This window comes from Danaus plexippus, chromosome 11 (assembly GCF_018135715.1).
Source record: "Danaus plexippus chromosome 11, MEX_DaPlex, whole genome shotgun sequence".
Classification (NCBI taxonomy): domain Eukaryota; kingdom Metazoa; phylum Arthropoda; class Insecta; order Lepidoptera; family Nymphalidae; genus Danaus; species Danaus plexippus.
Genome location: NC_083544.1, coordinates 4,375,281 through 4,397,471, shown reverse-complemented (window position 1 = coordinate 4,397,471; position 22,191 = coordinate 4,375,281). Strand labels below are relative to the sequence as shown.

The window sequence follows — 22,191 nt, the reverse complement described above, 5'->3', positions numbered from 1 at the left end:
CTTCTGAAGTTATTTTTCTTACTAATTGACCTTGTGGTAGCTGATATTGGCGTTTACATTATCCTCGAAGAAATTAATGTTCACAGATGTATATACATTTGTGTTTACTATTGTATTATAATTGTTTCTTAAAGTTTGTTAATATCTTTGAATGAGTGATTGAGTGAGTGTTTGATTTTATCATAGATATTTCTAAAATCATCACATAGTAAAATCAAAATCATTTCCATCGTTAACCGCAGTGCTCCAATGTTTCATAAAGATATGTGCGATATTTCTTACCCAAAAGTAAAAGATATCAATGATTAATACCTCACATCTAAAATTATTTGGTTTTTATATTGGTTCCAAAATTCAAATCCAAATATGCTTCGATTAATGGCGTGTTGAAAATACGTAAGTAAAAAATTATACGATACAAATACTTAAGACAAATCAGTAAAATTAATATACAAAACGAACAATGCTTTATTAACATTCAAATCGTTTTTCCCAAACGTGATCTGTTTGCGATATCTTTGGAAAGTAAATTTGGTTGTTGATTGTGAAACTGCTTTGTATTATATTAGAATGGGTAAAAAGCTCACAGATATAATATAAAATAAAAATTGTTAATCCAGCATCAACAAATGATTAAAATTCTCAATGTTTGTTTAGTTTTTCAGTTTAATAAAGTTAAAAAAAATATAGAAGTTTAATTATTATTGGATATATTTTGATTTTATTGTATTTTAACTAACATAAACAGTGACAGACAATTTTAATAGTTACGGGGTTTTTTCCTCAAAATTTAATACGTAAAAATTCATGGCCAGTCTATCACTACATATTTTGTATAAGAAAATTTACCAAGTAAATATTCTTGACATCTTTTAAAAGCTAAATCTTTTTATTTTCTCTAAATTGAATATGTATATATTTACGAAGAACATAATTATCTGTGCAGAATATACAAGCATTAAAACGTGATAGAGAAATAATATAATATTAGATTTTTTTCTAAATAAATTCGTTTTAGAATGAAAATTACTAAGAAAACAAAAATGGGTTTATAAACAACAACAACAGAAACGGGTTTTATAAATAAAGACTTAAGATAAACAAAAATAAATATTCATTTGGTTCCCATGTACCCCTTTTTCTGTTTTCAGTAAAGTATAAATAACATTGGGTGGTTTTATTTTACTCCGCCGTCACGTCATTTATTTTACGAATATTATAATTTACGAATGTTGAAAATTATTGTATGCGTTAAAATTTAAGAGAATTGTTAACAATTGCGATGCTAGCAACGAGTTAAACGAGTGAACTACTCGTTTAAGTAATGTTTTATGCAATTTCAGACTTAAAATAACTTTATATAACTTTTATTGTGTAATAAAGTTTTGTTCACTACTTAATTTTTAAAATATCTTCAACATTTTAACTTCCTTTATACTGTTTAACTTCTTTTAATACTGCTTATTTAAAGATAATCTAAAATATTATTTTTTTTGAGGACTTATAGCGGTAAAATCCTTGTACACTGACTTTAAAATCGCTTTTTATGACAAAATATTAAATGGTGTTAATTAAGATATAAGCAGCACCTCTTAAAGTGCTTGTCAACTGATATTACCTTTATGTCAACCAATAAGTGCTTTTGATTTCATACGTAATAATTTTATTTTTTTCTTATCAAATCCAGAACTTAGTCCAGTAGGATTATCTTAAAGGTTACTTTTACTTTACAACGTATATTGATGAGCGAAGCTGGCTCACTATCAGGAGAAAAGTTTCCTCGTTGAATCCCATTATATTATATTACCAGTCATTTTAGCAAAATTATTATAGCTTAATGATACTGGAGAGCATATATTTCTGTTTTATTTGGATACAACATTTTTATATAGCTACAACATTTAAATATGGTCACAAAGCTACTGTTCTTGTTAAAATTCATATTATGGAACTTTCAAAAATTTCCATTATGCTTAAACGATATATAAAACAAAATTTTTCTACAAGTATACCTAAACTTATAAGACTCAGGGCAGTTGTTATAAACATTCTGCACGATATAATAATGACTATCATAATGATACCTACTATATAAGTGCTCAAACTTATTTCCCAGAAGGATAATAAAGAGATTTTCTGTTGTTTATTGTAGAGTCGACCTCAGGTTATGATTGATTGTTCCTTGGTATAAACGTCTCTTAAAGAAAATAGCAGAGTCATTTATGTTTATTATAAGCATTACAAGGAATCCATATCACAATATTTTAATTGTATAATGGGAGGAATAATAAAAATATCCCAAATAATATAAATTTATGAATTCAGTTTGATATAAAACAGAACATAATTATTATATTACATTACTGGTTTTGTACTGGTTAGGGTTTATAAAATTTTTATGAATAATTTCATAAAAAATAATATATTTTGAAAAGTATTCGTAACGCACCTGTATTAATATCATATAATCATTTACTCCTGAAGTAATATATGTATTGAAAATACAGAAAATGTACAATATCATGACGAATATTTTTTTTTATGTCTGTTTTATTTACTTTTAATGCAACTGTGAATTGCAAATATTGAAAATAACTCTGTTTAAATCGGTAGAGAGGAGAAGAGAGTATATACCAGATATAGAAAAATTAAAAAAAAGTTTTTTCAATATAAAAAAAGACAAAAGTAAAACTAAGATTTGTGAAATTTGAACGAGTAGTTTAGATTATATTTTTTATGACATTCTTCATTAGCGTTTTGAATAATTTAATTTGTATCATGTCTTTGAACAACAGGGAATTTGTTATAAAATTAATACATATACAAATTTCAATTAATTTAAAGGATATTAATTACGCCACAACAGTCTTTGCTGTTCAAGACATGTAAGACGGAATTTACAAGTTAAATTTGGCATAACTTTAGTCCATGACAGTATATACAACCCGGTAGCGACGTCATGTCATGTTTAAAAGCTTTTATCTTTATAAGACTTGTAATATATAATTTAAATAAAAAAAAAAAAAAATATAAATGGATTTTTATTGGTGACTTTAAGAGCAGACTTTTAATTACTGTTTCTATTGTCAAAGACTGGAAGCAAATATGAAAATTATATGAGAAATACAAATCTGATGCCGGTACAGCAGAGCCGACAAAGAATATTTAAACATAAGTTTCCAGTCATACTGAATCCTAATAGTCTGAAACTGATAATTAAGTGAAAATTATTAATAACCAAAAATAATTGTATTACGATGTTTAGGTTAAACAATTTATGTTTTCGATTATGTAACAATGTCTAAATCTATAAAAAATAATAATTTAAGTCTTAAGCATATATAGAAGATTATGATTAAAGGAACTTAAAAAATTACGAGGACAGATAGAAATAAAACTGACAAATATTAACATTTTTATTCTATTTTTAATAACTTCGATACGTTTCTCAGTAATCTATTTATTTTGTACATATAATAGAAATCTTGATGATAGTTGACACATGTTTAAATTCTTAGAGGAAAATATTTACAATTGTCATTTAATCGTCTACTTTAGTGTAAGGGATTGTTTATTAATAACATATTTATTATTAAAGACATTCTTCCATTAGGCCAAGAAACTACACGTGGAAGTATAAACGTAAAATCGGAAATCTTACAAATTGTTACGATACTTTCATGCAAAGACAAATAGCCCACATTTTTTGTAATGCAAGCTAATCCATCAACATGAATATATAGAACGGTATTCTTTAAGATATCTACTAAATAATGTTTCCATTTAAAGATATTGGCAATTGATTTTTTTTATTTATATTACAATTATTATTTTAGAAAACAAACTTAATAGCCCAAAAGTTTGTAATTTATAAATAAATGTTCAGTCTTTGATATGGTTACATCCTAACACGGTAACCAATTTATAGATAATGCACAAAAATAATAAATTCGATTATTATTTCTAAAATAAAATTTCTTTCAATAGTTCTTATAAGAGTTACGATAAAACAATTCATAAACAATATTACATCACATGTCACTTAGGCACTACTTATACATAGGTATTTTTTTAAATCATTTGAGCTATAAAGAACTCAATATAATTTATATTTTTTACACTAAAATATTTACATCTTTGAAACTGCAACGTGAATAGGATGAAACAAAAGACGTATACGAATGACGTAATTAGATATGTTACATGAATATGTACAATGTGAATGTTGCCATTGAAGTATCATTCCAACATGCTATGCAATTTATATTTTATTATTTTCAGTATAAAACTACCGGATGATTAGTAAAATTAGGGACATATACACAGAATACCAGCTCATACTATAAGAATCTGTAACAAAAAAATATAGTTTTCATTTAGGTCATTATAAGTTATACGTTCGATTTCTGATAATATCAGAAAATGTTTATATTGGAATGTTAGGAGAATTTAATACTACTTACCTATAGCATCGTTGCGGACGCCCAAAACTGAAGCAACTTCTGGTTGCTCCATATCGAATATTAGTTCGGCACGTGCTGCGTACAGGTTGTATATACTTGCTATGCAGGTCAACCTCAAGCTACCGCGCTCGAAGGCTTCGTGTCGAACGACAAATAAAACTTCGCCAACTGATGGCAGCCTATTATCAGGTCCCGTCCTTTCATAGACTGGCTTTATACTTTCTTTAGAGGGTCGCCTGATTTCTTCTTTATGAAGGTTTATGTAAGATTCGTCAAGATATTGAATATTACTTTCGTCGGAAAATATATTGAAATTGATATCATCCTCGGGTTGCTCCGTTGTAGTTGTGTCGGCTTTCATCTGAGGATCCCATTTAAACCAATCCGGTACCTCATGGAGAAGTGATTCCATATCGATCTATGAGAATATACATAATTAAAAGAAATGTACTTAAATTATTTTATCGTCGGTTATTGTTTTATGTGTTAGAAATGAAATATAATATTGGTATTTTGTTAAAAGCTAACGCTGATCATATTTGTTTAGTGATTGATGGTTTGTTCACACAAAAACTACGGCGCCATTAAAGCGAAGTATAGAAGTACAGTTCTATTGTTCTGTAGTGACGTCGCCTATTTCGTGATCACCGCTTCCAGTCTGGACTTTGGTATATAGTTACTTGCAATTTATCTTGTTGTATAAATCCTGCTACAATAATATATAACGCTAGTTACTTTGTTCCATTATAGTATTTATATATATTTATTTTATAGTTTTAATAACATTGATTTTATTTGATGAATCGATATTGACTTGTATAAGTTCCTATGATAATATTATAATGTTTACTTACAAACAACCTCTCAGTATTTACAAGACTTGATTACAAAATACCTCCCTAACAGCGAAGTTTATGTTAAAGATAGGGGGAATCAATTAAAAGTCCGAAACATTACTGTTTGTAGACCGTTAAGAGTAAAATTTTGTTAATTGTTTGTTATTCTAGTCCACTCTTAGAATAATTGAATATAGTTTATGAATAAATTACTCCACAATATTAAATTCAAATCACATTTATATAATGCTCAGGGGCATCGTATCTTAGTGGGAATCGTATCGTATATTAAGTTTAATTACAAATATCATACCTCTTGACCGTTCAAAGCAAACGTCAAATTCGCAGGTGGATGCGCCTGCGGCGAGGCGCATGTCGCCTTTAGTGTAGATCCAACACCATACCATGATCGATCGGATACTAATTTGGGAGGCCATTCTGGAGGTTCTATAAAAAATACTTTTATTTTAATAGCATGTACACTTGTAATAGAAGAAAATAAGTTTTTATTGAATCATTTTCACATTTTGACTAATATGTGTATGATTAGTTCTTAAATTGCTAAGTAAATTTTTTAGCTCGCGGTCGTGATATTGCCAGTCCCTCATAACTTCCGGAGTGTCTTAGATAAGCAAACAACCAATCCGAAATAAAGAAGCTTGGTGGGCCAAATTCCTAAACAATATTCAAATATAAAAAAGGAACTGAAAGTATCAGAGGTATAGCATATAACTTTTTATACTTTTACACAACTAGGTAAACTCACATACAGTCTATCAGGAATTGAATACAATTTCAGATATAATTTGTATAATTATACGTAAAACCAATTTATTTAGATGATACACAAGTAAAACTTTGTATATTAATAAAAATATGTTAATAATTTGTTTTTTTCCAGGTTTTCTAATTTCATGTTACGGTTGTATAAACTTATGGCTTTAATTTTCTGCGCTGAGACCTCGCGGATACCGTTTAATCAACCGTGTACAATCACATTCTGGCAGTCCCTGGAGTACCTTTATTTTTACGCCGTAACAAATTTAATCAGGTAGAAATATAATAAAATGTAGCAACCAACTGACTGCATTCTGTAAGATTAATTGCTGTTAAAATATGTTCACTTATTAAAATTGCTCTATTGTAATATTTACTAAGAATGACGATGATAGTTTTATATACTAGACGTATTCTAAAGTTCACAAAATTAATCCACTAAATTAATCCATAGTATACGTCTAAGAAAGTTTTAGGCATCGTATCTTCCCTAGTTACATAAAGGAAGCATCCATCTTCGTCGAGAACCACGAACCGATACTGTGTCGTAATTCAGGTAAGCAGCAAGTTTGGAACTGATTTAGATTAATGTTATTGCAAATTCATTATTAAATAAGAAGTTTGTACTAACAGCTAACTTGTGCTTTGTAGTCTTATTAAATATACACAAATTGAAGTAAAGTATACTATTAACCACAGCTTTAATATTCATGAAGGAATCGTTCTGGTTTTAGTTTTCATAAAATGTATCAAAGGAAAACAAAAATCGTATAAATGACCGAATAAAATCTTTCTGCCAATAAAGAGGTTGTATTGGTTGGCTTCATTCAATCGATTTATATTGGCAGGTGAATTTTATTGGAGCGTTCTGAACTAATACAGGGCAAACCTATGTTCGGCACGTCCGTTTACATTCCTTTTGCCGCATTGTACTCATCAGCTACTTATATCGAGTTCAATAAACTTGTTTCTTTGTAAAATATACCTAGCAAGCTTATTCATAAAATTATATATTGGTTAAATACAAATAAATTCTTTTTATAAAATTGTTCCAATAATTTAATTCATTCAATCAGTTTTCTTAATATAAATCTTTTATTAATGTGTTTAGAATATTCTTTATTTAATATTTCTCTTTCGCAATACAATATTTTTAAAATGTGTTTACACAGTTCAACATATGAAATGTCGTTTAGCGTCCAAATTGTTGATTATTTTCTTTAACGTCGTTGATAGCACACAATAAAACTTTATCGTTCACAAAAAGTAAAACACTGTAATTTATGGTAATAAAACGTTGAACATAAATTCGGCTTTAATTTAGACAATTTCAAAAACAATACCCCCATCCGTGGGGGTACCCCGGTAACACATCGTAACGGAAGAAACCCACCATTGTGTGTAGCTTTTAACTAACTACTTTTAACACCTTCCGCTCCATTGTTATCATTGTTAATTATAACCTACGGTGTAATGTATGACTAATGAACTACGCCATTTAGGTTGGGGGCATAAATGTTAATAGCGAAACATAAACTTATATCTACAGTATAATATAACGTATATTATTTTCAATGATATCAGAGATTCATACTAGCGTTATGTAAAATTCTAATACTTTTCGCTAGTATCTTAAAAACAATTCTTTCGTCATAAATGTAAAAAAAATTGGATTAATTCTTAACGAAAGAATTTCAATATTTCGTTTGGATTGAAATACTGAAAATCAATTTTGGGCGACATATCAGGAAGCGAAGTCAATTTCTTTTTATGGAGATTTTCATATTTTAATCCTACCTACGACATCCAAGGGCGCTGATCGTATTTCCGTGTGGAAAGTGGGTGCGTCTGCTGACACCTCGCAGCGGAAACGACCTGCCATCGCCGGTGTTGCCTCCTGTAGAACAACGCGCCTGGCACCCGAACGTGATATCTAGTAATGTTTGTTTTATTAAGACAATTGTCTACTTTTTCTATATAAATAATATTTTCACTGTTGATATCTGTATTTATACTTATTGATTTAGAAGATAACAAAGCCGTCTTCCAAATCAAAATGAGAAGTAAAAAGAAAGTAAAATATAACATTCTAATTCCTGGAATTTAAAAAACATAAAATAAAAGAATATAAGCACAACTATTTATTATTTATAAATAATAATTTATAAACTTTGTATTTTTGCCATTAAGTCATTCATTTAGACACAACCATCAATGTCATCTGCCCTCTTGATATATACGTTCGCTCTATAAATGTTTAGAATATATAAATACCCGTCTTCTCTCATAACAAATATTGCGTTTTTAATATAATTATGAAAATTCAAATTCTGTTTTGTTGAAATTTTTAAAAACTGTTAAATCAATTTTAACAAAGGTTTGATGAGATTACCACAAATACAACAAAGAGATTCTTCAAAATCAATTGTTTTTAGCGAAATTATCTCCTAACAAATATACAAAATAGTACAATCGAATTAACAACTTTCTTCTTATTGAAGAAGAATGAAAACTGTGAACTGTCAACTTCAATTTGTTTGAACATTTGACTCAATATGTCTCTTAAACAATTATTGATATGAAAGAATCTTTAAAAAATCTTTTTTTTATTTTTTTATTTAAATTTAGGGAGAAATACTTTAATATTTTACATGACATTTTGCATAAGTCAAAACTCATTATATACTACTCAAGCATTATAGCTATGTACGTAAAATTTTGTTGTCATGTAACAAACACGTATACATTCTACTTTCTAATATCATTGACTAAAGTGATCATTTTTTTTCTATATCAAAGGGAAACCGTTAATGAAACTATTTTCAAATTAATAATAACCTACAAAGGCCGTTAGTTTAAAGAGAATTCAAGTGCCAATTATTGAAAATTTCACAATATTCATTTCACAGATTAAACACCGAGGTGAGGTGATTTTTATAATAAAATCTTATAAGCGGTGTTTTTATTTAATAAAACTAAAAAATACCATTTTATAACAGTAAACCTACATCAACCACTATAATATCATCTGAGTTGGTCTGTAGAACAACCAATTTTAAATGTTATTTTAATAACATTGTTTCCAATACGATTCCCAAAGAAATGTATGAATAGAACAAAACTCACATCCACTTCAATCCCAGGCAGTGGGAATACTCTCGTGTGAGGCAATTCCTTTGGTATATATCTATAGAATTCTTCTCTCCCTCGGTACCATTTTACGCTGTATAGGGCCTCTTCATCTTCTAACTGCCAACTACATTCGAGGGTAACCGTCTCTCCCACGAGCACTGCACTTGGCACGTTGATTTCTAAGTTATGAAGCCCTCGAACCCCTGATTAAAAAGAGTTATGAATTTTACAATAATGGAATAAAAAATATTTCTCTATTGCTATTTATGCTATAGTTATTAATTACTAATAGTCTTTAAAATTGCAAAACTTAAAATCTGATTAATACTATTTGAAACGAAAAATTGATACTAGTACCAACCAATTTAAAATCTATTTAGGTCTGCTTTTTAATTCTTTGTTGATAAAAAATAAACAATTAAAAACGTAAAGGTATAAATGTTATATTCGCCTTTTCATGAAAAACAAGCAAGCATACAATAGGTGTCTGCTTTAATACAAAAGAAAAAGAAATTCATTCTTAATTTTTTCGCTCAAAAGCGGTAAAGGCAAATCGCTGGCCTGCTTGGCTGTTGTTGAAATACATTTTATTCTACATTTTGACTGAAAAATATTTTCTATTCGATAAGTATTTATTTGAAGTACCTCTGCTCAGACATAATGGTTATACTTAAAAGCCATTAGGCATTTTAATTATAATTCAAATACGGTCTTAAAAATTCCAGAAAGGATTGTCAGTACCGAAAACCATTAAGTGCTTTGAATATTAATTATTATATTTCCAGCGGCGTTATGATATTATAACTTTCAAATATTAGAATATCGTATTTTTTTAATACGTTAAGAAATGTTCTAAATTTAAACGTTTTATGTTACATTGTATTCACTAACAATATTCAAACATGGAATTTATTGGGAAATACTCTGTGTCAAAATAATCTTGGTACTTTAATATAGTGAAGTAACAGAGAGCTTTATCGAACTTCTGCGCCAAGTATTCAACCTATGTTATTTGGTATGCAAATCTTCTATAATGTTCGATTAGTTTTCGGTAGCTTATTGTGTTCTGGTTCGCAAATGAAATAGATTAAGCGAGAACTTACTACTCGGGAGGAGTTTAATTTTCGAAATAGCTAAGTATAAAGATGGGAAATTATATATATAGGGATAAATTTAATATTTATTAAAAAATAAAGTAAAAAACAAAGAAACAAGTCAATACAAAATCATGCTTTGATAATTTAAACAAAACATTGACAATAACAAAGGTTGAACCAATTATTGAAACAGACCCTTGTAAAATTAAATAAAGTAAATGAAAGCATGCATGGGTAAAACTTTATTGCATTAATACATTATTAATTAATAATTGGAATATAATTGTTTGAACATTATATTCCAATTATTAAATAATAAAAGTTAACTCAAATGCTTTATAATCTATACAATATATTTCTGGAATCTATGAATACACGGCATAAGCAAATGTATTAGCTTTCGTGAGAGGCATTCAAAATGTGACTTTTGATATTGCAGAAAGTGCCTGACACTACGAATGACTTATTTAATTTTCAGTGACAGAAAATTCTAGCTTCTAGTTGGCTGGAGTCTAAAATAGTGTTAGGTCGATATTGTTAAAACGTAGGATTGAGATAAAATATATTTCTATGAACAATAATGTGTATTATTTCCTTCGAAATAATTTCTTTTTTAATTATTTTATATTGGAGTTCAAAAATATTAATTTATATTTAGTCATCTTATTAAGTTTAAACATAAATTCGCATTGCCAAAAACGTAGGACACCCAAATTAATACAACTATTATAAATCTATAGTAAATTAATTAAAAACAAGCTACTTTTCCACATATAAATATTAAACGTGTACATAAGAAAAGCATTAAAAAATGTAAGAACAGTATTACCTGTACTGTGTACAGTCGATGTTTCAATCTTTATGTTTATTTCTCATCAAAAACAGAGACGAATTTTATATATATATTATAAAATTTTGTAAAACATTTAATTTAAACTAGCATTGAAATGTAAAAATGAAATGTAAAATACAAAAATTAATAAATTTATTTAAAGACACTTGAAACAAGAGCATATTTATAATATTGTTGATTGATATATAATATACATGTATATTTTAAGCCGAAGAAAGATCTGAAAAAATCTTGAATCATTGTATGACAATTTGGTCTCATTTTTTGTAGAATTTTCGAAAAGATTAATCTTAAATTATATTTTAATATTATTAATAAATCATAAAACTATTATATTTTTTCTGTAAAGATTATTTTCTTTAAATGAACACACGAAATATCCTCCTCTAATTTCTCTTTATTCTTATAAGATACATCAAAGTTATATCATAGTGGTGTTTACATAGTAGCAAAATCAAGTTTTTTATTTTTTATATTTTTAAATTAAACTTGTAGTAAATAAGAGCAAAATTAATCGCCTTTACAAATATTTTTATATGTTACTAATGGTTTAGTTATTAATCAATGAACAATCTAACCGAAGTTCCGCGAACCGTGGTTAAGCTTCATGTCCGCCTTCCGGATGTTATTCTCATACTTAGAAATATATGTATCCATATATAAATGTATACATGAACTTAACGTTTTCTATACCTTGAAACCTGAATACTAGTCTCTTCAGCAGTGCAAGGTTAAAGCGATTACATGACAGGAGCTCGATCATTCCGGGCCATTTCAACGAGATCTCAGACAGATTTTTATATTTTCTCTAAAACTTTTTTATCGTTATGGTACAAGAAGTGTTCATATTTTTGGTATTGTAATGAACTTGTTATTATCAGTATAGACTCGCACACACATTTAATTTTCAGATGGTTAGGTGTTACTGTTTAAGTTTCTGAATAAAATAGGACCTAGATACCGATAATAATTTTTCACATAGTTTAATTAATAGTGCAAAGATCAGTATTATCTCATACAGGTACCTAATACTAGTACAGGTTCTTGTTGTTGACGCTTACATCAAAATTTTTGAAGAGTACGTTCATTTAGAACTGACTCGAATAGTGGCTAATGTTAATACTATGTAGGACATGTGTATATTCACCCACAACATTCGGTACCTGGACGAACGCTTACTTAAGGCCAACTATACTGTGAACTTGCTACACAAACTCAAAGTTACGCAATTACTAGCATGACGGGCTGTATGAAAAATTGCTATGGCGAATGGAAAATTAATGTAGCCCATACATATTCTCGTTAAATTATTAATTGATGTGGTAATGTACTCGCCAGTTCTTTCCCCGAGTTGATAACCAGTAGGAAGGAAGAGATCACATCTTGTTTAAAATAGTACATGTCAAGTGTTAACCAGACAGCATGATGAAAAAATAAAAAAAAATTGTAATCTACTAATGCAAAGGGCTCGGAAGTATACATGTTAGAGCAAAATTTACATGGTGCAGGTTTAACGGTGCCCCTTAAAAGTTTGATAAACACAAAATGCTTCGAGGTTAAATAATAATTATATAAACTTTGTTCAAGTAATAATTCATATTTAGGCACATGTATGAAGGATAATAAATTATGCTTTACATTAAGTAAGATTAAGTGCTCATAAATCACAAATATGTAAGTAGCTTTACCATAAATCTCTTGCTATAATCAAATTTGTTATAATCTTCAAATAACCTAAATAGCTAAGTGGTGCCTCAAGTTGTGATAGGGCTTCGATAGAGTTCTTTGCCACGATCAATCACTTAGATTGGCTAAATATTGACGAATTTAGAGTGAGCTGAGGTTATTTCGGGTTCACTCTAGGAATTTTCTGATACATTTTGTAATTAACATGAAAGTAGCCAATGCAAAGTTTTACACGTATTTAAAATTTAATTTATAAATCTAAAAAAAGATATATATTTTTAAAATAAATATATAAAAATAAAAATAATGGTTGGGAATATTTTATAATTCGTTAATAAAATATGTTTAAATATATAAGTTGCACATCCTGTATATATTGTTATGTATGTTAGTTCAAAAATAAAACTTATACATTATATCTTGCATCAAACATAGACCATATAATACAAACTCTTATATTCAAGGTACTCATTATTGTTTTTTGCGTATGATCCCTAAACTACTTTACATTTTACGTTCAACCGTGTATTTTTTTTTTTCATATGCCTATAATCGGTAGGGCGCAAAGTACATTAGGTTAAAAAACTGTGGTATTAAAACGAAACAATTTGACCGGCCTTTCGATAGTTATTTTAATATTATAACTTAAAGACAAGAAAAACAATTTTATTACCAATTCTTTACGGGAATTAGGCATTTTGGCCAACCTGAGACAACAACTGAGACAACAACATCTAGATCTCTTATTGAGTTAGTCATCGATACTTGAGAGGTAGTCGTGAATTATTCGATAAAAAATACGATTATTTCTTGATACTATTTCAGCTTATCTCACTAAATAGAAACCAAAAATGTTTTTGTTTATAAACCAACATTGTGTGTAAATTAACATTTTATGTATTTTATTATAGACATATGAGAATCTATGAGTATAGCACTTTTAACTATCAATGAGGCTCTATATAGACTTTAAATTATAATAAGACTTCACTTATACAATTTTTTGTTTCTGTTGTTATTTTTTTACTGATAAAATGCTATTTAAATAAACTGATAAGTAAGTTTCGTTCATGTGTATAGTCTATACCATCTGATGCGCTATTTCGATAATACTGTAATTATTTTCAAATAAATAATTAAATATTAATTAAAATGATTCTTATTGTGTAGTCAATTAAATTGATTGGTGTATAATGTATGTGGTATTATACGCGTCACTCACATCAACGAAAATCAAATTTGACGCTTGATTGAATTGACTTATTTAATATATTCACTGAATAATTTAGGAGCACGTTCTGTGTAAGTTTACCTATATACGCACTTTATAAATTTCAATAAAATAATTTAAATGCATAAATCTACATGAACCACATATAAATTGAGATATTCAATATTAAGTATGTAGATATTATATAAAATATAATATGGTAATTTAAACTAGAGGTTTCTGAAAATCTAATAAAAGGTATAAAATATATGTTGCTGTTTAAAAGTCTCTGTAAAGCTTTTATTCCAGACGATTTTCACTATTACCTATTCTTTAAACTTATTATTCTCAAGTAATTTGTGATGACTTTAGAAGAGGTTATCTTCTTGTGTATTATATACAAATCGAAAGATATTGACTAAAATATCTTAGGTAGATATTAATATATAGAAGCCAATAAGACATACATAATAATCACGAAGAAACTTAGTATATAGACCAAATGGATGGAGCACGCTTTCAAAGGTAAATCCATTAAAGCCTTATATTTTTTCGGTATTTCTCATATACAACGATAAATATTTTTCTTGTTTCATTATTCACTTGTCTGTCCTGCTTGTCACCGGCGGCGAAATGAGATCCTTTCGTCCAATTGTGAGAATATTTTGCATCATTCCATTATTTTGAATAGGGAGCGCTCATTCACCGTTCCAGCCTTGTAAAGTGGACATTTTAGAAAGGTTCACCCCGGATTACGCCTTTTTATTACAAATCTTATAGACGGTTCATTTAACTTACGATGCATTGCTTTCTTATCCGTATTACTTTTTATTTCTAAGAAATTTTAAGAAAGAAACATTAAACGTAATAATTAATTCCTAAATTATTCACAAAAATATAGCAAACGACATTTTTGGATGTAAGTGGAAATTTCTACAAAAAGTATTTATTTGGCAAATTGGAATATTTTACAATTAGTTGTTTACTGAAAAAGTTTTAAGATTCTTTTGAAGTCATTTTTTGTATGTAAGTAATTCTCACGGGACAAAGAAACTATTGTTACAGTTAACATACATAATTTGGAAATAAAAGCGAATGATAAATAATTTAGAAGCGTCGAATTTCGTATAAAATACCATCAAAATAGTACAAAAACAAATAAACCAATGCATAGGAGAACATTTGAAAAAGAGATCTAATCACATTGGTCATTGGTAGTTTTAATAGAGTTACGAAATATAATCAATTAGATTTATATTTTAAACAAAGGGGCTTACTAAAAATCTCATGTGATATTTCTTTCCATAGGTAGTCCTCCAGTTATTTTAGCTTAGCGAATTTGACTAGAACCTTAACTATATATATATAATTATAACTAAAATTGTCATTCATTTTGTGACCAAATCAAGCCTAAAATTGAGAAGTAGGACCGAGTTTGCTGAGACCTTTGTCAAGCTCGTTAAGTTCCAATTAATACACTATTAATATTGTTGAAATCAATTTTATTTGATAAAGGTCAAAAGTGAAGGGTATATTAATTATACTGAAAATGTTTGAGCTAATTAAAGTAAATATTTAGTTTTTATAAACAGCGTATACAAAAGTCAAAAAAAAAATAATATTAATAGTAACTGTTACTTACCCATACTCCATATAATGGTAGCTATAAACGCCACCAAAATGCGGCTTCCTGTTAGAACCACCTCCATGCCACCTATCTATCCCACAAACGTCTCATATAACACAGACACTATTTTTCTTTAATTTCCTGAACTACTCGCACACTTGATCATTTTATTGAAGTAATATCGAATTACCTGTAAATAGAAAAAAGGCAATGAGTGCTAATTGAATATTTCTTTTTTCTTTTTATGCATAAAAACTTCTGAAACTATCCTATATTTTTCGGATAAATCTTTTGTTTCTATAAAAGCTATGTCGGTACTAATTTTAAATATTTATTGACATTGTATTATCTTTATAATTTATGTGAACATTAAATGGCCTGTAAAGAATAATGTGAATTTCAGTTCACCAAAATATTTTTGCGGTTAGAATTCCTGTTTAAAATAAATAAAGGTCTACGGAACCATAGGCAATATTAAGTAGGAGTAAAGTAATTGAAAGTAAGCATGTCTAACTTTGCCAATCAAGTTTGTGTTTGCTGTTTATTTAGTTAGCGTTTTAACTGAAATTGAATTTCTTTGAAGATATCCATAAATATACGTAAATCTTGTTATCTGTATATATCTTGTTATATTGTATATATTATACAGGACTGTGCCAATACAGAACTAATGGTGGGCGAGGTTTCTACCGATTTTTGAAATAGTTTGATATATTTGAGATATTTTTGTTTTATAAGAAATTATTCCACATGGTTTTCAAAATAGGATTTCAGCGCTTTTCTCTTCAAAGCTGAATAGTTCTGCTAACATGAAGCTACAGTATAATATGAATAAGTCTGATTTATGGCATGTTCTTAATATGAGCGAATGTGTTAAGTTAAAAATGAACATTATTTTTGACTAGTATGAATCTTTTTAATGAAATAAAAATCAAAGGAATTGTTATCAGTTATGAAAATCGGTCGATTTCCTACTTAAATCTTAAATTGTAAAAAAAGTAAAACTATTATACAGAAAGACGTTCACGGATATTTCATTTGGAAATAAAAATATACAAAAAGTATAAACAGCTACCAATTTCTCATAAATATCTATTTGATTTTAACTACAAAAAAAAAACCTTAAATCGAATTAATGGTAGTGTCATATAACTTTTTTACTTTTATTTGTTTCAAACGCAATCTCCGTCCAACACGATTATTACACAATAAATAGGATATTGCGTTAAGCTTTCCAGTTTCTGAAGATGTAGAGGACGTGAGAATATGTAAATAGAGTTTCGAATGCTTTTGTCCTATCCTTAGTGCCCTTTTGGTTCGCCAGCCGTCGCTATATCCAAAGTTTTGCAAAGTTAAAAGACGGATGAAACACTTTCCTTTCCAGATGTTGCCAATCACATCTGACCAATCCCTGTGACATGATTCTGTTCTCTGTTTGCATTTTATAGATCTGACCTTTCTCAGATCTTATTGACGCAGATAATATTTAACCTTTCCATGATAGCGACCTCGAAAGACTTTAATTGGAAGGAATAATAATCATTTCATTTTACACGATAAATATCAGATGGTGTAAAAGGCTGTAAGCTAGAAACCAAAAAAAAATTGCATCCAAAACAATTTTACAAAGACAAGGCTCGATAAAACAGAGCACTAAAGAGATGACAGGTGCGCTCATACAATAGGGTTGTTTAGAGGTGTATGGCGCTTTGAAATGGAAATGAAATAAATTATTTTTATATGTAATAAAAATTCAAATTTGTATAAAATAAGATTTTGGTTAGATTTAGCGACAGTGATAAAATAAAGAATAGACGCTGTTGATAGTTAAATAACTCTTTAAAGACTGACCCCGTGTAATGGTCTGAATAATTCAGTTTTAATGAAGGCTACGTTATCAATAGTCTTCTCTTTGATCATGATTATTGGATAATTTAAAGCAATTTACAAAATTACGCAATTCTTCAATGTTTAATTTCATTTAAGAATATAGCTTTAACTTTATATTTTATGATGCAGAGCTCATGGCATTTTAATAAAACACAGAATTTATTAAACGGAGGGAAAATTTATAACGTTATTTTAGATAAGGAATATTATTTCTTACAACATTGAAATAGTATTAAAAACAATTGGATGTATTACATACGTAGTTTGAATACTAAACAGTTGAATTTATCCAAACCATAGATGTTATGTATAATACAGTGTCATATCATCTCATTAGAAAATATGGGACACGGTGCGAACCGCTCAGTGAAATGTGTTCCATTGCTCTTTGTGTTCGCTCCTTTTGTTCAGTGATCTACCCTACGGCAAGGAGTAGTTTAGTTCGTATTCACAATATTTACAGCCCTCACTGAACATCAGAGACATGTTCATGTATTAAAATTTATATTAAACTTGAATCCAAATTGTATTTCATAGCGAACTATTCTGTTAAATAAATGTTTAAAGTCGTACTATGTAAACTCGAATTCTATACTCCTATTAATTTCCATAAAAATAATTGCATATATGTTATTTATATATTTGATTCTGTTTATTGTGATTGAAATTATTTTTTTATTGATAAAAATTCAAAAAAGCAACATATAAATAGAATACTAATTAAATTAAAACAAACTTTTATTTTTAAAATGAGTCGCAAAAGTTTCAAAGCTTTTACTTTGAATTCTAAGAAACGTTTAATCGAAGCCATCCAAAGGGAAAACTGGGAATAATTGGAATTTTCAGTCGGTCACCAATATTTTGGAAGGACGTTTTTCAATTTAATTACCGCGCCTTTAGGCAATCAACATTCTCCTCTTTATTAAATTAGTAAAATTGTATTACACATAAAATAAACCTCTTAATGGCTGAAAAAAAAACGATACTTTATGTTTATTTTATCTGATTTTTATTGAAGTTTGATGTTTTTGATTGTGATTTTATTTATATAATATTGAATCTGCACATATATTTTAACAAAAAACAAAAGATATGCAAGGCCTCTAGCAATATAAATAACTAAGGAAGATTAGAATCGTACTTTATACTGGCGAGAAAGAAGATTTACACTTAAAGTTTATTTATTTAATTTTGCACTCAACAGAATTAGAACTATCCTACTTCAGTTTCTATTAAGGGAACTATCCTATGCTATCCAGTTTCGTTTTTAAAGTGAAAACTTCTGCAAGCAAAGATACAAAATAGAGAAAGAGTTAATAATTTAATATTGTTGTACAAGAATACATACATATGGTTGAAAAAATTACCAATAATCATGATGAATCAAATAATTTTATAGTCCAAACTTAAAATATGAACATTAGTTACATATAATTTTTGTAAAATAATTCAAATTTTTAAGTTTACCTGACATAAATAAGATTTATATTGTAGATATAGTAAACAGATTTTGCGATTAACATCAGTATTTAACGAGCCTCTTGTCATTAAAGTAATTACTGCGATTGTTTCACAAGCTACTTCAATTTAAATTTATCATTTATTATTATTTGGTACTATTACAATAAGTACAAAGTAGTAATTGTTAACTGATAATATGAGCGAACAATAATAATTTATGTCATGTTAATTAAATAAAAGACAGTATATTTATAATTATTAATTTTGTTGCTAGTTCTCTGGAGTTACGGTTGCCTATACAATTTAGGTAAGTCTCATGTGATAGTTTTGTATCTTCAAAGGCAGTTGTTTATCACTACTATATAAAGAAGTTATTTTTCTAGTTCATTGCGGTACCTAGTCTTGTAAAACTAAAAGCAACATTGACCACAAAGTTTTCGTTAATGAGGGTTCAGAATGGATACCTAATTGCTGTTTGGCATAGTTTCTATCACACAAATTAAGGCAATCTCGTATAGAGGATATAGCGAATATAAAACGTCATGGTGCACAATTTTAACCTGAACTTTTAACAAATTGCACAAATAACAGCTGACAACGATGTCCGTTGCCAAAAATGTGCCAAATGTCCCTTAAGGTAATTTCAGCTTCAAATAGCATTTCAGCTTCATGTGAGGATTTCTATTTAGAAAACTAATCTTCCTCTAAAAAAGAATTTATGTTTAAAAATATGAAGATACCTTATCATTACAAAGCAATTTAATTACACTTTTGAAGAAGAATATATACCTATTGTACTTCCGTAAATTTTAAAAAAACTTGATTTTGTTATATCTCGTACAAAATATATATTTATTGTGAGAATCAAACAAGATGCTTTCTTTAAAAAAGTGCCTCTTAAATTAAATGGAATCTTTAAATAATTATGTAAGTCTGGTGTGACATGTACATTGGTGTTTTAATGAAAATGAAACCGAAGGCACATTAATTATATGACATTTTTTTTTAAATCCATAAGAAGTAATAGGCTGTGTAAGTAAACTATAGAAACTATGTTTTACTTTCGGTTATAATACATCATATTCTACAAATTTACGTTTATAAATTCATCTCGCAGTCTTTTATGATAAATCTGAACTGTAAATCCCTGTCACAGTCTCCTTCTGTAAGAACGCCAGGAAAACCACTGTATTTCACGGGCTTTCTTAACGTTGGTTAAGAAAGAGAACAATTATGTTTATTCATAATTATTTATTATCTTTCAACACTCATTAATGCAAGTACCATATGATACTAATGTAATAAATTCCTTATTTATATTTTAATTATTGTATACGATAATATATAACTCTATGAGACTAAATAACTATATATTATATTTTAGTCTATTCGGCAGGAAAGATATGTTCGCGAATAAAATTTTTTTTGTTAAAACTTTATGTGGACTGCGTATAAATATTGTTAATAACTGATAAATCAATCCGGCAAAGGAATGGAGAATCTCTGTGGCAACTGGTCAATGAAAGTCTTGTTTTATTTCATAATTTTGAATCACTACCAATTTTGGTCATAATATCGTAATTTATTCGTTTTGTGTAAGAGAAAAAATAGCGATATTTTTTTAAATCTAAAGGCATTAAATATTTTAAATTCAAGTAATAACACTTTTAATATTGATATTTTGTAAATTTTTTCATAATTATTATAAAGCTTATAATCACTTTTTTAATTAAAGAAATTATTACTATTTTTATAAATATGAATTTGTGTGTAGATTTTACTTTACTCCCGATAAGTAAGGAAAATTTAATCTAAGATAAATGAAATATATATAGTAGACATTATTTAATTCAATGTAATAAATGGTGGTATTAGAAAATTGTTATTTTGCCGTATTGGCTATATACAAAAATAACGAAATTCAGAAAACCACTTGCCAAAAGTCTATAGCTTTAAAACCAGTACAAATATTAATAACCATTAAAACACTTAAATAGATCCTAGCGTAATTTATTACTAATATTTCAATATTTATTACTTTATGTTATTGACAGATTCTAATACTCTAAACTCACCAGAATTCGCAGTTTTTATCCAGCTTCATTGTTCAACTAAAGTATTATGTGTTCATAAAAATATTTATTATATAATGGATCACATAAAATTAATAACAGTTCCGTGATTTATAAACAACCGTTTTATATTTTGAAATAACAGAATTCAACTTCACTTTAAACTTCGCAAAATAGTTAAAAAAATATATTTAGAAATTAAAAAACTTGTCAAGACCCACGTTGTCTTATTTACGAATTAGGAGATATTAATTTTCGATTGTGTTAAGTGATCGGTTGACGTAATATTTTCATATAAATACGTATGGTACTGCACAAACGTTCAGAGGTAACGGGCCCTCTCGCGGAACTAACTCTGAACAAAACAAGCGCGCGCCGTACCGTCGCCGCCCGCCCGTACCCAACTCCGTAGGCAGCTAAGCCGAGCTTTCCTAGATTGTGTGGCCTTAGTGAACATTAATTACACCCAACTTAGTCCGATTAAACCTTGAGGAATTATCCGGATTGACAAAATTAACTTTTAACTTAGATTTATGTCGTTTTCAATTTCGCGCGCGATGCAAATTAAGTTATGAAGCACAGCTCAACTTTGAGTATCCAATTAAAGTTTTAATTTAATTATATAAATACAGTGCTTCTAAATTTAGCTAAAAATATCTATGCTTTAAAACAATTCATTACGACGTAATTTATATCCAGTAATACAATATTTTATGAAAAAAATCCAAATAGAGAATCAAATAAATGAGTATTTAATATGCTAACACTAGTAGCTTTAAAATAATCTCTCTATTTCATATTTAAAATGAATGTTGATAGGCGCAACAAGCCATTAAAATCAAGCTTAAATAGGATTTGCAAACACTCAGGTTAAGCCACGTATCTGTAACCCTTTTACATAAATACCGATTAAATTCAAAACTTGGATAAGGGTTACTAACGAGCCATGGGTAAGTCTTGTCCCATTACGAATTTTAAATCCCGAAAGGTTTTGATTAATAGGCTGCAAGTATAGCCGATTTGAATAATTTTTTATGATGGTTTCAGCCTGGTTCTATTTATTCATAAAAATCTCCTGCACTTAATA

The 22,191-nt window shown here is 28.2% G+C and overlaps 1 protein-coding gene across 1 annotated transcript; it reads right to left on the bottom strand.

Moving 5' to 3' along the window:
* Positions 1-3,407: 3,407 nt before the first annotated feature.
* LOC116765766 (uncharacterized) lies at positions 3,408-21,462 on the bottom strand. The gene is made up of 7 exons (XM_061522109.1): positions 21,108-21,462; positions 15,697-15,871; positions 9,203-9,411; positions 7,874-8,009; positions 5,613-5,746; positions 4,464-4,881; positions 3,408-4,350 (listed from the first exon to the last, which is right to left on the bottom strand). Exons 2-7 carry the CDS (start codon positions 15,761-15,763, stop codon positions 4,289-4,291), a joined length of 1,026 nt encoding a protein of 341 aa, XP_061378093.1. The 5' UTR covers positions 15,764-15,871; positions 21,108-21,462; the 3' UTR covers positions 3,408-4,288.
* Between the last annotated feature and the right edge of the window lie 729 nt (positions 21,463-22,191).

Bases quoted from the DNA above. Each gene is read 5' to 3' on its own strand.
- LOC116765766 (XM_061522109.1), bottom strand. From the start codon at position 15,763: ATGGAGGTGGTTCTAACAGGAAGCCGCATTTTGGTGGCGTTTATAGCT. The intron at 5,747-7,873 runs GTAGGATTAAAA...TATTTTTTATAG, and splicing joins AGCGCCCTTGGATGTCGTAG to AACCTCCAGAATGGCCTCCC. The intron at 4,351-4,463 runs GTAAGTAGTATT...TTTTTGTTACAG, and splicing joins CGTCCGCAACGATGCTATAG to ATTCTTATAGTATGAGCTGG.